This window comes from Cupressus sempervirens, chromosome 4 (assembly GCF_028749045.1).
Source record: "Cupressus sempervirens isolate cs-2001-9-10 chromosome 4, ASM2874904v1, whole genome shotgun sequence".
Lineage (NCBI taxonomy): Eukaryota > Viridiplantae > Streptophyta > Pinopsida > Cupressales > Cupressaceae > Cupressus > Cupressus sempervirens.
Window position 1 is genome coordinate 859,138,047 of NC_143121.1, and position 17,712 is coordinate 859,155,758.

The 17,712-nt window shown below is 33.9% G+C and overlaps 1 protein-coding gene across 2 annotated transcripts in view; it reads left to right on the top strand.

Moving 5' to 3' along the window:
- The window catches only part of LOC149564130 (tRNA synthetase class I (I, L, M and V) family protein), a 211,561-nt gene that overhangs the window by 37,649 nt on the left and 156,200 nt on the right, over positions 1 to 17,712 (top strand). For both annotated transcript variants that reach the window (XM_089827208.1, XM_089827209.1), the window contains exons 6-8: positions 3,349 to 3,514; positions 12,132 to 12,245; positions 12,507 to 12,604. In XM_089827208.1, the coding sequence (XP_089683334.1) occupies positions 3,349 to 3,514; positions 12,132 to 12,245; positions 12,507 to 12,604 (378 nt within the window). The remainder of the gene's footprint in view (positions 1 to 3,348; positions 3,515 to 12,131; positions 12,246 to 12,506; positions 12,605 to 17,712) is intronic.

Genomic DNA, 17,712 nt, shown 5'->3' on the forward strand with positions numbered 1-17,712 from the left:
GAGCTCCCAAAACCTATCTTATTAGCCTATGAGAACCCGTGGAATAGGGTAACAGTGCACCAAACTGATGTGGTTAGGAAAGGGACATTATATATAATTGGTGATTGATGAAATGTTACAACAAATATGATAGAGAAACCAGTGATGGTGAATATGGACATCCTGGAAGGAATTTCACCAATACAATCGTTGGTGGTTTTTGTGAATTTACTTATGGTAGACACTTGGAGAAGTTTCAGCAAACCAGCCATTTGGTCCCCAACTTTTGAACTAGTGAGCTCAAATCAACAAGGTATTAAGGTAGTTAATGTTATAAGGCGACCAAAGGCAATTATAGGAAGCCATGCTTTTTAATGAACTTTGCAGTCATCTCATTAAGGAAAGTAGCATACGATGCATTGTTGGATAGGGGATGATTGGTAGCAGCCAAAGCCAATCACAACTGGAAAAAAAAATAGAATCTGAGTGCTACATGGGTATGTGTTCTTGGTATTTTCGGCCGTCCCCTTCCCGAAAACCTCTTGGGGACTTGGGGACGCCTTGTGGACTTTGACTTTGACTTCTAGATCAAATTTGACTTTGACTCTCAAAGTAACTCTAATTTGGCATATGAATTCTAGTAATTCTTAAATTCTAAGCTTGTATTATGTATAAATGCATGCTTTATCCATGTTTTCATATGAATATTTTAAATTTCTTTGTATATTTTAATATTCCCCATTGTTATATAGCCATCCCCTAGTTGTCCCTAAAATTGGCAAAAACATTTGCTGTCCTGGAAACTTGGGGTAACATTGTAGAATCTTGATTGAGAATAACTGTCAGAAATATATAATTGATCTAAAGAATCAAGTAATCAGGGAGCAATCAATTTTTTTTGATTCATCAGATGTAGACTTTGGAGAAGAATGAATGGAGATCAAGTTCTGATGGAACCAAATGACAAAGTAATTTATGAGTTATAGTCATGTTTGGAGGATGAAACATTTTCTCTATGGCACATTTGACATGGCAATGGATGATGATGAATTATTTTCGTGGACTTGTAATTATCTTGAAGCTAGAGCAACCAATGAAAACATAGAAAAATACGGATGGTACATTTGAGAATATGAAGAGCAAAATATTTAATAGGAGCATACAAATTTTTTTCAAGGGAGTTAACAAAAAAGTTATAGAAAAAGAAAGAAAGCCAATCATAAAGTACGTCAACATAAAATAAACTTATTTGGCCAGAGGATAAGTTATACGAAGCCTCCAGTCATTCCTTATATTGGACAACACTATCAGAGCATTCCTGCATCCATTCAAGTTATCATTTGTTGAGCATCTTGAACCATTTGGAAACAAATTCACTCATGTGGCAAAGTGACATTCTGGCTGGCATCATAGGAGATGGCGACTCCATATGACAAAGCTCCTTGTTCTTCACACGTGGGCAACTCCACTATCTTGTACAATATTGTACAGCAACACTTCCACCACGATGTACAATATGACATAAACATTATGAGAGGGAAGTGTGGGGTTTGCACCACCATATGACAAGTCACACAATAGCTATCATTATATATGTCTCAAATGAGCAAAGACTCCCCATTGTATGTCTTGAGTACCTATTTGTTGTCGTTGTGTGGCAGGGTATTGTATAGTGGGTTAGTGGAATCACACAACATCACTCCTTTCTACTATATGGTGATAATTTGTTGTTCATCATGCACAATGCCATGATGCCAGCATTCCTTCTTTGTGGTACAAAATCATTCAACATACCGTTATTTCATTGCACGACAACACACACAAGGTATGACAATGTTCATAGGTGGTCAATCGCGCTGAACATCATCTCGGGGAGTGCATGAGAAGCCATTCAATCCCTGGTTGACATCATACGTTGGCTAAACACACCAAAATCTTAATTGTTATGATTTGTCAACATTGCTTTGTGCCTCTCAAAATATCAAGAAAATGATGTGTGCCATGATGATTTGTCTGGTTTTGAAGGTCTTAATCTAGTCACGGGCAAACTTGTAAATGTCACATTCAGTATTTCTGTCTCCATGGTTTAGACTATTCTATAGAGAGAATAAACCACTTGCATGTGTGGGATTATTCTTACTAGGACAATGAGAAGGGACACATGGTCCTTGTAAAGTACTCTGTTGTGATGCGCACCAAAGGCATATTCACCCATGCTGTTTTATGCCCTTGATGTATTCGTTGATCGGAAATCTTGAAATGATCAACTACATCTCAGTGATGTATTATTTGGTTAAATATCATATCGATCCATGCAGTCTTCAATCAGTATAGACCAAATTTGAACTCAGACATCATGGTGAGAAAATCTAGTCATGGTCTCTTTACAATACCGAGTAGAAGAATACACAATAAGCAAAGAAAACAGACATTAGCAAATAAATAAGAAGATTGCTAAGTGATTATACAAATTTAACAGCATTCAGGTGGGATAGCTTATATTTGAGGCTTGCTTCTGTGGACTGTTGTGTAATCTTTATGGTCACTTAGTTGAGATGAACAGTGATGTGTTGCATGCTTTCAGCATCTTATTTATCTCGAAAATAGGATAATGTATTTATCATTCATTCTCTGTAAGAGGTTATCTATCATGTCAAAAGTAGATATTTGAATTTTTATGCCCACATGCAATTACTATAGTCTCAGTGGCAATAATTGCATGTTGTACCTCTACATATTTCATTCCCACTGTTGCTAAGGTTTATGCAAAGTGTTTATTGTGCTTTTTATCGTATTATTTGAGAGGAGTGAAATATAGCGACATTATGCTGGATATGCCAAGAACATGTTTCTTTTTTTTCAACCATGTACATGCAATTGAAATATCCTTATGTGTAGGAATCACAAGTCTTTAATTATGTTGGATAATTTATGTTTTTATAAGGTGTACTTAACTTTGCTGTACAGAAGTAGAATATTGCTTTTATTTATTATTCTTTAACTATGTGTATCATTTCAAATTGTTGGAGAATAAGAAACAGAAGCAATTTTCTTGTTGAGTATTGCAAAGTTTGGTAGTATCACCCCATATAGTTGATTAATAAGAAGCAAAAGCAATTTTCTACTTGTGTGTTGCAAAGTTATGGTACACTTTGTAATATTGCTTGTGAATTAGAGTTGTGTTTTCTGGGGTCAATTGTGTTTCTTTAGCAGTGACAATTAATTTAGCAATTTGTTGTTTATTGTTGACTGATGTGATGTATATGATTTTGCAGCATGCTAGGTCCTATTTGTTTTCCTTTATAGTTAATGCTGTATAAGCATTTATTTAATTGAAGGTTGATATAGTAGAGCTGCTCTGTTATTCAGGTACCAGCCAGTGTTTGACTTCTTCTTAGAGCTCTCAGATGTTGCCTTCAGAGTTGTTGCTGATAACTATGTAACAGATGACAGTGGTACTGGGGTAGTGCATTGTGCTCCTTCATTTGGAGAAGATGATTATCGTGTCTGTTCAGATGCGAGTATTATTAAGAAGGTATCCCTTATATTGCTATGGTCCTGAAGCTCCTTATTCTACTATCTTATTTATGCCAAGTTTTTTATCTGAGTTTTTTTGGCAACAAAGGTACCTGGTTTGATCTTAATGATTTTAGTTCCCTTGATGATAGGGACTGCCTGGTTGATATATCTTCCTCTGACTATTGACGTGCATTGCTATGTGATGATATTATGTTGCAGCCATTACATCTGTGTTTCTCTGCACCTTCATTCTCTTGCTTTGGCTATATTTATTGAGTTACAGAAAAAGGGTTTGTTTTTTTGCTATACTTCCCATAAGATATTTGTAAGGTTGGATTCTACACTCACTAAGATTAGAAGCTAGCTCAAAATAATGCTTATCCAAACTATTGAAAGGAATTGTTCTATTTTTTATTTCATTTAAACCAACATATTGGAGCCTCTCATCCAACTAAGAAACCTGAAAGACATAGGAGTATGGAATTTGGAAGGTTCACACACATAGTAACTTAAAAGCAGAATGCATGTTTAGTCTATTCCAAATTCGGTTTTCAAAATATCACCCTTGTGGGCTTAGAAGTTTTCTACATTTACTAAACAAGATTTGCAAGTCCTTCAAGTTTTTATAAATTTGACAAAAAAAAGGAATCTTTTTGTGATATGCAGTTTTCTGAAGTGACAAGCTGCCAATATTCCACGAACTTAAAACTTAAAAGCTATAGATATTTGAAGTTTCCAATATTATCCTTTTGGGAGCTACTTCACAATTTTACTCTGCCTTAGAAACTTCATTTATTAGGGTTGCAATTACTTTAATGAGACAGAGGCTTTTGTAACCCACGTAATTTGCAAAAGTACTGCTGGATTACTTTAACATTTTGGGAGTTCCTTCCTAAGTTTATGCTGCATTAGAAGTTCCATTGCCTAGTGTTGCTTCACTTTAACATTATGAGACAGGCTATTATTAACCCAACTAATCTGCCAGAGTACCAAAACCTAACAGTTCAGATCTAAAAATTGTGGATTTTCTGTAAGTAGAGATTTGAGTTTTTAAATAAAGAGTTAAAGCCAGTTTTTGGGCCACAGTCAAGACTGATGGGAGTTTGGTATATGAGAACCTCCTTTTGAATGCCACAAAGGAAATATTTTGATGTAAATTGTATACTTGTTTAAAATGTGCAAGGTTAATGGAGATACATGGCCCTCGTGGGGCTTGACAAGGGTTTCTAGTGCATCAAATCGTTGTAGGCCATGGGAATGACCTGAAAATGGTTGTTTTAAATTTTTTATTCTTTACAGTAAATTACCAGCCCAGGTACAGTGGTACAACATATTTGTTTGAGACAGGGTATTCTTCAGGTACATCCATACAAAAATATATATACATATTTAAGCTTATAAGCAGAAGTTGTTTAATCAAGTTTCAGTAGCCACAAAACATTCCTGCACTAAACCATAGATGAAAAAATCGTCCCAGGCTTGCTGAGATTGCAAGCACTCCTGAGGCATATCTGTAGGCCAGTCACTTGCCCTAATACTGGTTGCCGATTTTTTTAATCTGAACTCGCAGCAATTTGTGATGAAAAAACACCAAAGCTCTCCTGTATCATGTGAAAATTTGCCAACAATGCAATTTTTTTGAATAGCTAAAATTTCTGATAGATTATTCAATGAATTTTTGCTGAGACAGTGAGGTTTTCCATGGCAATAAAGATGTAGTGGCATTGTAGTGGGAGTTTGAGCTCTGTTCAAAACCTAATTTTCTTGATGATCTTTCATTTTAAAAGACTTCCATATAGCTTTGCATAATTATTTTTTCAGTAATCTAATTATAAATAATTAGATTTGTTTTATGAAAGCTATATAAAAATCTTCTATAAATTATTTTTTTAATGGCTAAATGTTTTGACCTGGAGCTATGAACTGGCGAGGGATCTCATTCCAAATGGCAACAACAACACAACTTAACCACTACAACATGCCAATGCTGGCTATAAATATTTTTATCAAAAAATCTATGTAGAAAATTTATAATTGTTTTCAATTTTATATTTTGATAAGTTACTAGTTTGGGTTCAAAGAACCAGTTCACTGGTACGACAAAATTTTGAAAAGGGTTTTGGGTTTGTTAGTACAGAAACATGTAAAAATTATACATACACATAATAATAATAATAAACATGTAAAATATTTACATGCATACACATTTATGCAACCTAGAAGCATGATTAAAGATTAGAATATCACATAGTATCATAAAAACAACCAAAACACCATAAAATTGTAATCATAGCATCCCGAATCAAAATCCAACACTATTAAGGAGAAAAAAACAATCAAAATCCAGAAGACTAAATCCAAGACATGGATAAAAATAGAAACTTTGTTTATGAGTGAAATTGACAAATCCCTTTTACAAAATGATTTTTAAGGTGAAAAATTGCAGAAAACCCACAATAATTTCATAAGGAGAAAAATTACAAAATCCTCCCATAATTTTTTCAAGGGGAAAAATTATTAAAAACCAACAATATAATTTTTGAAGAACATTTTATTAAAACCCAACCTAAATTTTAAAGGGAAAAAATTATTAAAACCTACACACTAATTTTTGAAGGACAAAAATTAGAAAACCCAAAAACAAAACACCACATTTTGTTGAAAAAAGCATGAAAGTCCTCTCATGGTTTTTTGTAGAGAAAAAATAAAAAACCCAAAAGACCATGTTTTCTAGGATAAAATCATGCAAAACCCTTGCATTGGAGACAACAGGTCACAACTGTGGCAAACATGACTTCGCGTGGGAAAGATAGCTTAAAAAATGACCAAACCAGATGGTAAAACAAGAAAACACTTTGCATGGAAAAATACATATGTAAGCATCATGCAACTTACAAGAAGCACATTGCAAGTAACATGCAAGTATATGCAACCCACATGACTTTCGGCTTCCTGTGAGCTGTGAGGCAGTTAGAGCTGAACCTGCTATGATACCTTGTTAAGTTATAAAACTTGACAGTTTGATATTTCAATATTAAAGAATGGAGACAAAGTCTTTTTAAATATTAAAGTGCAATACAATGTTTCTAAACAAAACAATCATTAACTAAATATAAAAAGGGAAACTAAACAATGAAACTAAGCCTATTAAAGACGACCATTAGAAACATTACATTATTGTTCTAATAATTCTTCCATTGGTATATCTATCTGAAAACCCTCACCTTTTGCTCCGATTGGGCTCCATCTCTCCTCTCAAAATTAAGTTGTCATTATTTCACCTCATCCTTGTTTTATAGTTTTTTTAGTTGTTATCCATACACTATAACCAAGGTTGCACGGGGACAGGGGGTACTTGGGTACTTAGGGTACTGGGGTACAGGTAAAACCATTATTCAAAATAGGGGACAGGGGTACTTGAGTATGTTAATTTTTTGTAAAATTATAATATCATATTTATAGAAAATCTGAAATTATAATTCATGACAATGGTTTTTCAAATCAAGAACAGTGAGAAAGTTTGCGAATGTATTGTATTGTATTGTTTTCAGTTTCAGATTTTCTATATGTTTGTAATAATAATAAATGATAAATGTTTAGATGCATAATAGAGAAGGCATACTTTAAACATGAATAAGAAGATAATAAATCATATAACAGTGATATATTGCAAATGATAAAATTCTGATTTGAACAGTGATAAAGTTTACTGTTACATATTTAATTAAGCTTGATAAACAACAAACTGATGCGCAAACAAAAATGCCCCAAAAAATTCAGAAATCTTAATCAAGGTCTGTTGCTCTACACACAGTACCTGGTACTTGGGGTATGTGGACCCGGTACTTGGGTACATGGATGGGGTACTTGGGTATGCGTACCAGGGGTGTGGGTATGTGTATCCATGCAACCTAGATTATAACTGTTTTATAGTTTTTTTAAGATTGCAAGAAGTGGATATTACACATCTATAAACTACAGTGCTCTTGGTAAACTTTTATTAAGACTGGTGATTGACGCAACACATCTTCTAGTACCATGTGAGCTAGAGGGAGACTGGACCTTGTACTTTATGACATGAAGCTCTCACCAATCAAGCCAGGCCCCTAATCCACTTTTTTTTATAGTTTATAAATATAGTTTGTTTTATAATTTATAATTGTTATTCATGCATTATAATTGTTTTATACTTTATTGATATAGGAATCTTTTAATTGTTATCCATTATAGAAATCTGTTAATTTAATTTGTCAATTTTTGAATTGTAGTTTTATATAATTATGCTATTTATTTTTGAGGTAGAGGTTATCCTTACAGAATGATATTTTACAATTAAGTATATTTATTTTCTATTCAACTATTACAAAATTTTCGTTGATATTTATTAAGAGGTTGTACTTGTTCTCTTGTCTAGGATATGTATTAAATAGTTAAACTGAAAAATGTTCCAAGGCTGGGCTTATTTTTGGTCAATGATAACTATTAAACTAAAACGTTGATTTATATATGACGGTAAACAGAATATGTTCTACAAGTATTGTGTGTATGTGTATTTTAAGAAATTATATATTTTCAAATGTTTGATAAATATGCGTAGTCATTGCTGAGTCTGAGTTTCAACTATGCACTAAATAAAACAACCATGAAAGGATTGTATGGACTTCTTTATGAAAAGCTTAACACCTCTTTATGTGGACTCTTGAAAGGTGCTAAAAAGTAAAATATATGTTTTCTAATAATATAAGATCCGTAATGATTTCTTTATTATAGAGAAATGCACTGGATAATATCCTTCAAGTTTTCTTATAAAAAGTTGAGCCATAAAAGCTTCGTACGGCTGAATAACTCCCCAAAACTTCAAAAATATTTAAAAGTGAAAGAGAAAGAGCAGCATACAAACTTAAAATAAACAATATCACTATCAAAATGCCACAGTTTTTTCCACTTAAATATTCTTTCCGTGAAACACCAGCAGAACAGTAATGTTCAAGATAATGTTGTGGCATATCAGTGGCCAATTCGTATGTGACTGTGGTGGTTGCTTTCCTAAAAAGGCTCATCTTTGCTGGAGAGTTGTGGCCATTTTGTATGTCCTTATCACTATGGTTGACCATCTTGATAAGATGGTCAAACATCTTATCTGGACATAGGAATTTAAAATGAGTAGCTGATTCACGCCTTATCTATGACTTAATTATGCTCCTTATTTGTGTGGGCAAAACACCACAACTTTTAAAGTTTGTATGATCTTAAATCAAAATATTATATTCCTTTTTTGTTCTTGATTCTCTGTGAAATGTGATGACTACAAACAGTGGGAAGAGAAAGCACAGAATTTTTAAAATTGAAAACAAAAAATAGAATTTGCAAAGCTAGAGTCCATGTTCATAGTAATCTAGGGGGTGGACTGTTAATGTGTACCCGGAATGAACTGGTTGCAGATTTGGGGGTTTTTTCTAAGTGTACTGGTAACGTAACCTCTACATTTAGCTTATACTAAAAGTAGAAGTATACAGAAGAGAACTTTATTGAGAAAGTAATAAAGAATGGATACTAACACAGGCCAAGGGCATTGAAATACTTGCATGGGTGTTGCATTTTGCCAAGAGGCAAAGTGGAAAATGCTTCATTATTATGGTAAAATAATGAATGTGTTATTAAATAGAGATCATAAATGATCTATATATAGAAGCATACACAAGAATGTTTCTATAATGAACAAAAAGAGAGAAATAGAAACATTTTGAAGAGATTGCTATATCGAACAGAGAGAGAAAATGGAAACATAGAAGAAGAGTGACCCTTAGAAATATAAGTAAATCTATAGAAGAGAGAGAAACAAAATTAGAGATTTTACTCTAATACTTTCCTTTAATGGTTAGTTTAACTTCAAAACAAAAAAATTTGCAAGAGAATCTTCAAAAGGTGTAAAAGGCAGACTCGGGCTGATCAGTGGGTTTTGCATGTTCTGCAATATTGGCCTATGGCTGAGACCCTTCCTACTTCTGCTGGTCAGAAGCAATAAGTCCTACATTCTTGGATCACATGACCAAATTTGTGGCAATAGTTGCATTGGATTTTCTTCTTCTTGGAGCTATTTTGAGACCGAGCAAATGACTGAGATGGGCCTTTATCCTTGTTTAAGGATTGGGCTTAAAATGCTTGTTCAGAGGAGGATGAAGGAGCACTATTGCCAAACTGTTGTTTCCAACGGTCTTGCTATAGAAGTTTGGTGTACAAATCTGGAAATCTGAGGTCAAAATTAGTTGCAATAATGTTGAGCGTCTCAATAAAGTTCTTATAGGATAATGGTAGACTTTTCAGAGTAATGACCACCATATCGTCTTCCTTCATTGTACAACCAATGGCCTTAAGTTGATTTCTAATGTCCTTAATCTTTAGAAGATGTTCCTGTAAGGACATGTGCTCATCCATAATAATAGAGAATAGTTGATTCTTTAGAAAGAAGGCTCTTCTTTTATTTGATGTGTTGTGGCCGTCTGTGTTTTCCAGATATCTACAACTGTCTTGCCAGACAACACTTTAGGGAGCTGATCATCAGTAATTGAAAGCTTAATAAGCATAATCGCTTCACGATTACGCTCATCATGTTTTTCTTGAGTTGCATCGACTGTGGTAGTACGAGTCTCAGTACCTAGAACAAGCGCTTCAACGCGACGATACCCAAAGATTGTCATCATTATTTGCTTTGAGGTGTTGTAGTTCTTTCCTTTGAATTGTTCACTGCCTTCGAAGAGAAGGTTGGTGAGAGATGCAATGAAACATTTTTCAATGCAAAAAAATGTGAATATAAAAAATGACACAAACTTTGAGGTATATTAATAGAATACCTAGAAAAAATGAAAGGATGCCCAAAAGTGATCTCAAAAAACCTAGAAAGAAACTAAATTAGATTATGATTCTGCTGGCTCGAAAATCGAGACACATAAACCAATGCACCAAAAAAACGGAGACTGACCCGGTTGAGATCTGCAAAAACCCATCAAGTAGGATCTGCAAAAAGATTTTGAATCCGGCACAAAAACTGAGAGTTTCGAAAGAAACTTTAGCTGTTTGTAAAAAACCTTCAAAAATGGCAAATTGTTGTGAAAAAATGGTGGAAATAGGTGGTCAGTTCGTATATCAGAGATAGAGGGTTATTAAAATCCCTTGGAGTAGAAATCAACCATTATTTGGGTCGAAAAACTCATAAAATGTAGGTGGAATGCAAAAACGTTTGTAGAAAAAAAGTAACGGAGAATTGACAAAAAATGATGGTTGTTTTTCACACAGCTGCAGGCTGTTCATGCCAGGATGCAAGACTATGGCCACGATTTACACAAATTGTGCACAACAACCACCGTTTTGCAGAAAAAATTGCTCAAAACAATGACTCCCTGAAAAAAATGTGCATGAAAACGAAACCCAGAAATACTAGATAGAAGATGCACAAAATAACCAAACTCAAAATGACGCCCAAAAACCCTACTTGGGTTTGAAGGAAAAAAAAAACAAATTCAGAAAAAACAAAAAAATGAACACACCCAGGCAAAGATTTAAAAAATCTGAGTCTAAAAATTTCATGAAATTATAGATATTCAAAACCTGTTTCTAAAAATAAATTATAAAATTTCAATAATGATTTTTTTCGGAAAAAATAGCTCTGAGACTATTTTATAGTAAAATAGTGAATTTGTAATTGTTATTAAACAGAGATCATAAATGATCTCTATATACAAGTATACACAAGAATATTTCTATAATGAACAAAGAGAGAGAAATAGAAACATTATGAAGAGAGAAAGAAAGTCTCCATATTGAACAGGGAGAAAATATGGAAACATAGAAGAAGAGTGACCATTAGAAATAGAAGTAAATCTATGGAAGAGAAAAATAAAACTAGAGAGATTTTACTCTAATATACATTAGGCATCATATTCCCCTAGAGGCAACAAGGCAACAAGCATTTCTCTGTAGCCTCTATTCAAGACATCTGTTACATATCTATTGAATTGTACCAATCAGAGTATATATGTGTAATCTGGATTTATTGACCAAAATGCGGGTTAAAGAATTCACTACCTAAAAATGTGGATTGGTGACTCCACTGATTTACAAGGTGAAATGTCCCATGTGTTGTACTTCGATTAGTTACATAAATATATATGTTTTTTGATTGATCAAGCATAATAACACTCACTTTTGGCTAAATTTAGAAGTAAATCTTTAAATCATTCAAGATGCTTTGGGGTGGGATTGAACTCAAACAAGATTGAGTTCATTTTAACGTGGTGGGTTGTAGTGTGAGCTTTTAAGTTTAAATATGTGAATGCCTTGTGACGGAAGCACTTCAATTTCTTATTTATGTTTCTTTGACATTTCTATAAATCTCCTAGAAAAATATCGTACCATATAATTGATACAAGTGAAAATCGTGGAACTTATCTTGACTTAAGAGGAAAAATGAAAATATATGCGCAGTATAAGGTTTGGTTAGATGATTTACAGTTTTGTGCTGTTTAGTTGTAAGGTTTGTAAATGAATGCTCTGTCATAGTCAAGGTAAGCAGAAATCTAGCCTTGCCCAAGAATCTGTAATTGGACACTTACTGTGTGGAAACGGTTTTATCACAGGGTGGGGATCTTATAGTCCCAGTGGATGCAGATGGGCGTTTTACAGAAAAGATTGTTGATTTCAAAGGCCGATATGTAAAAGATGCTGACAAGGATATTATAGCTGCTTTGAAGGCATGGGGTTTAATGCTTTTACCTGGCCTTATTATTCATGACATCCTGTACACTGTTGCTAATGATTTTTTTAAACGTTTTCTTTCAAATTTCCTTCTCTCATTTCTGAATCAACAAATCACAGTAATAGTGGTCTAAAACTCAATAGATTTATATTTAGTGTCTGTTTTATGAATTAGAGTTTTCTGTTTTTAGACAACTGAGACTGGATCACTGATTTGTTTTCCTGCATCAATCCTTTGTGATAAAAGCAATGAACAGGCTAAGGGAAGATTGGTTAGTTCAGGCAATATAATGCATTCTTATCCCTTCTGTTGGAGATCAGAAACACCTTTGCTTTATAGGGCTGTACCAAGCTGGTATGAATTCGGAACTACAGTATCTACTTTGATGTGTATTTTGTTTTTCAAAATAATCAGGTATTGAATTTTTATGTTGTTGGCTAAAGTAAGTCATTGATCATCTTTGTCTTAGACCGTTCAACAAACATGTTTGAGCAATTTTTTTAAATCAATATTCTCCCTAGGAGAGAGCTAGGTGAGAATCTATATAATAATATAAGAGAGAGCTAGGGTAACTTCTCTGTCATCCCAAGGAGAAAGTCACATCATTTGGATATAAAACAAAATGAGCTGACTGCAAGTGTAATGAAAACACATTGAACACTAATAACATGGTTATGATAAATGGTGATACGAGATCAGAGAGGAATGGAAGGTCACTATAAGTTAGCTGCTATTAAATTGGAATTAGAAAAAGAGGATGTGTACTTGTGCAGGTAACTCAAAATCCATCAGATATTGCAGGCAAAAATCAAGCAGAGATTTTTAGTGTTTCAGCTCCTTCTGGAATCAGCATGTTCAAACCAATTCCTGATCCCCACTTCCCCAACATTCATTCCCCTCAAAGAAAAGTGGAAGTGACAATTGTTTCTTATGTTATTTCAGAGGCCAAATTATATTCAAGGAGTTAGCTTTATAGGCACGACTTTATGGATTTGATCTGTATTATAGGCCTATACTCCACATTTTGAACAAGAATTAACTGAACAGTTCCCATCAATTACATGGTGCAAGAAGGTTGTGAAGAAAGATTGTGCACTTACAATGGATAGCTATGTTTTAACAATTCTATTGCATTTTATGTTTATTCACATCATAAGAAGCATTCCTACTTACCTCATTTCTAGTATATGCACCAAAACATTAACATAAACACACAGTTGTCATTGACACATATGAGTAAACTGAGCTGCGTGGTTGGGATTTTATTTGAGTTAATTTAGTTCTTTGAAAACTTCTTTACTGTGGACTTCATATCTTACTTGTTCTCATAATAATCTTACTGTTTGAAGATAATGGAATTATATATATCCTGTTACATCCTATACATGGTCCATTGAGATGCAGGCATATTACTACTCATGTTTTTCTATCAAATTATTTATTTCTAGGCATATTACTGTGGACTTCATATCTTACTTGTTCTCATAATAATCTTACTGTTTGAAGATAATGGAATTATATATATCCTGTTACATCCTATACATGGTCCATTGAGATGCAGGCATATTACTACTCATGTTTTTCTATCAAATTATTTATTTCTAGTCATTTATTCACTAATACCAAATTGCTTAGTTGATAACCAGTTCTTTTATCCAATCAAATTCCTTCTGTTCTGGTTTGTGTTTAATATTTTCTTAGGTTAATTCAACATATAAACAAGATTATTTGGGCCTGCTTTCATGAAATTTGGTTAGCTACACAAGCTTCATTGAGATGTTTGGCATGCTGATTCTTACTCTGCCCAAATTTATCAAGCTTACCCCGGACCGTTATTACCTTTCTTTTATCACGAAAATGACTTTTCTTGCACTTTTAGGATGCATCTCTTGATTCTATTCTCCACATAATCTGTCAAATCCATGGAAGCACTTAAAGCAGTGCACCAGAGATTTGATTTTGTGCTAATCTACTACGTTTCTTCCATTTCTGACCAATGCAGAGAGGTATAGCAATCTCTTTTGAAAGAAATGCGAGTTTCTCATGTGTAGGTGATATGAGCTCCTTGATGCTCTCCATGATTCCTGAAGACGTTTTGACATGCATTTCCTAAGAAAAGGTGCTTCTTTAAAAAAAGATTCCAAATATTTAGTCTCCTAAGCTAGTTCTCTTGTTGACAATGTTGACCAATTCTTTATTCACATTCCTTCCCCAATAGTTTACAGTCTGATTTTTTCCCTTGGGAGAACATGAGGGCTATCTAAATGTTGTTTTGTAGAAAACAACAAATTGTGTCAAAAATTTTGTCCGATTTTCTCAAATATGGTTGGATTTTTTGTGCTCTTCTGATTGCAAACATATCTATTGAGGTTGCTCGTTTACATGGCAGTTTATTTGGTCACAACACTGACAAATCAAACTAAATATGTACATGTTTACATTTTGTACTATGATTTTGACTTGTTGCTTTCTTAATGGAGTGGTAAATTTAGAGGGATGGCACCTACATGCTGCCCATGTTAAATTTTTAGACGGTTGATTATATATTTACTATTCTAATTATCCTCATGGAAGCATACTAATAGTCTTAGGAAGCATACTAATAGTCTTATGTTTTTTTGTTTCTCTATGGAATTCAAATGTTCGTTGACTCTGGATTAGCCATGTTGTTTGAGAGTATGTGCTATTGGTATAACCTAGTTTATCATTGTTGACAAGAAGACCGTTCAAGACATCAATGGGTTTTGACAAGGTCTTTTGGCTTTTTTTTGTTTCTTTATGAAGTTCAAATGTCTATTGACTTTGGATTAGCTATTTTGATTGAGTGTACTTGTTGGTATAACCTAGTTTATCATTGTTGATGAGAGACATTTCAAGACATCAAATGGTTTTAACAAGGTCTTTTGACATTTTGAGATGTAGATTGTGCCAAATGGGTGTGCGCTCTCACCAACTCTCTTTCAGATTGGCATAGATGAACTTGATTTGTTTCTTAGATGGAGTACTTTAGGCTTGCGGTATCTTAAATAGCATCTAAATCATTTGTTTCTTTTTTTGTAATGAAGGGATTTTAGAGATATTTATATGTACTTAGTTACTTCTATGACCTTTAATAGCTTGGGTTAACTATTGTATTGAGGGTATTGTAATCCCCCAAGCTATACACCTAGGATGTTAGCCAATTTGAACACATTTTCTTTTTGACATAACAACACCAATAAGCATGATAATGCAATATAATGCACACAAATGTCATGTGAAACACACCACATGGATACTAACAATATGAAGAACCTCAGTGTTGCTACATGAAAAATGATAGTTAGAAAACTTTGACTTGACTCGACAAGAGAAAATGTTGACTTGAACTTGAGACTCAACAAAAAAACTCGTCATGGACTCCATAAGTGTAATGTCCCTTACCTTGTTAGGCATGCTTTAACCCATATTTAATATTTATGTCCTAAACTAAATGGAATAAAATATAATGAGTTAGTCCAAGACATTCGAAGTAAAGAGAATTAATTTTCATCTTATTATATTAACTTTTAAGTTATTTGTATATATATTATTAACATCCATACCGACCTTATCATAATTATTGCTTCATCTCAACGATGGGTTAGACATGCAAACAAGGTGCCTAGAGACCAATTGCAATAGGGTCCCTCAAAGTTTATAGGTCCAAGTCTATATCCTATCTTGGGACTTGACTGACTTCCATAACACTTACCCCTACCCTTTCTTGGGGCTTATACTATTGATCTAAATGCAATGAAAGATTTTGATGACGTCCACGAGACCAAATAGTCTAAGGGACTGAAAGGTTGTAGCACTAAGCTGTTTCTAAATTCATTTCCTGCAATGGATCTTAACCACTAGCTGTTTGGTTGATATCATCTTCTTCAATAAACTATGCACATTGTCCGCTTTTAAAATGACCTCATAATGAGTCTGAATATCGTCGTACACAACACATTCTGAAAGAAAGTGTCATTCTGTTTCAATTGCACCCATTTTACAAAACATGCAAGTAATCTCCTCCCAAGCCTCCTTAGGCCTCTTCCATCTACCTGTCTCGCATTTGAGATGTTGTGATGTTGTTCTCAATTGAGCCACTAATAGCCTTTCCTTTCCTTTATTTTAAACCCCAAGATACAATTTCTTATATTGCTCCTTGCTTGGGATGAATTCTTGAATGTAGTAAGCCTTTTTTCATCCATTGTTTTTAGTCCACCTAAAACAAACTTTTTTATGTCCATATTTGTGTTAGGACACTCATGTAGCTTAATGTTCCATTTATCCAATCATTTTTTGTTTTTCCTTGTCCAACTTTTCTTTCTATAGTTAAGAACGTCTCCTTTCACAATTTTTTGCTAGCGATGGTCATGTAGGTTTTCCACCTTCTTTAAGTAACTAACTGAATTATCGTTGAAGCCTCTAACGGAAAAGTCCTAGCCTCCGCCAAAAGAAATTCATAAGGCACATAGGCTTTAACTTTGAGATTCCTTGTGATTAGATGTTTCTGAATTCTCTCTAGTTGACTCCATCTACAGTTTGACATGCTATTACCCCAAACCTCGAAGCCATAAAGAATCACCGACGTGACCAGCAAACCAAAAAGAGGCTTCTTGAATTTTCAATCCCAAAGTTCCACTGTTGTGTATCTATTCTGGAGTAAAAACAAAGCTTTTGAGCCACCCTATCATTCGCGCTCTACATGTCTCCCAACTGAGCTTTTAATGGAAGTCAATCCAAATATACTTATGCACTTTCACAATTTCCAATGGGTTGCCTTCAAAAAGGAATGTAATATGCTTCTCTTTTCTCCTCAAAGAGAACATCATGACTTTCATTTTTGAAATATTCACCTGCATCCAACTTCTTGGCAAAAGTTCTCTAAGGACCCTAAATGATCTCTTGATGCTTGAGTTGTTTTTGATATCAAAATAAGATCATCATCATACAAGAGAAGCTCCACCACATACTTTGCCAAATGGACACCTTCCTCCTTTGTGTTACTTGACCAAGTTTCTAGTTTATTGATGTATAACCCATATAAGGTGAGAGATAAAGGACATTCCTGTTTAACACTCATGTTACTACCAAAACATTCAAACATTCCATCTCTAGTTCTGATTTTGGCTCTAACTCTGTCATATAACTTGTGCACTCCTGCTCCTTACTCATCTGGAATGCCCAATTCTTTCGTTATGTTCCGTATGTTGTTTCTAGGCACCATGTCAAAGGCTTTCTTGAAGTCCACAAAACAACAATAAGTTTCTTTTCGTTGATTGTCCCATATTTTCTCTATTAAGTGATTGGATTTAACAAGCCTATCCTTGGAAACATAATAACCTCTTTCTTCTCAACATAAATAATAATAAGAGTGGATATAGTTTTATGCATATCTCTGAGAACTCATTTATATTCCTTTTTCATCTCTTCCTTATGCAGAGTCT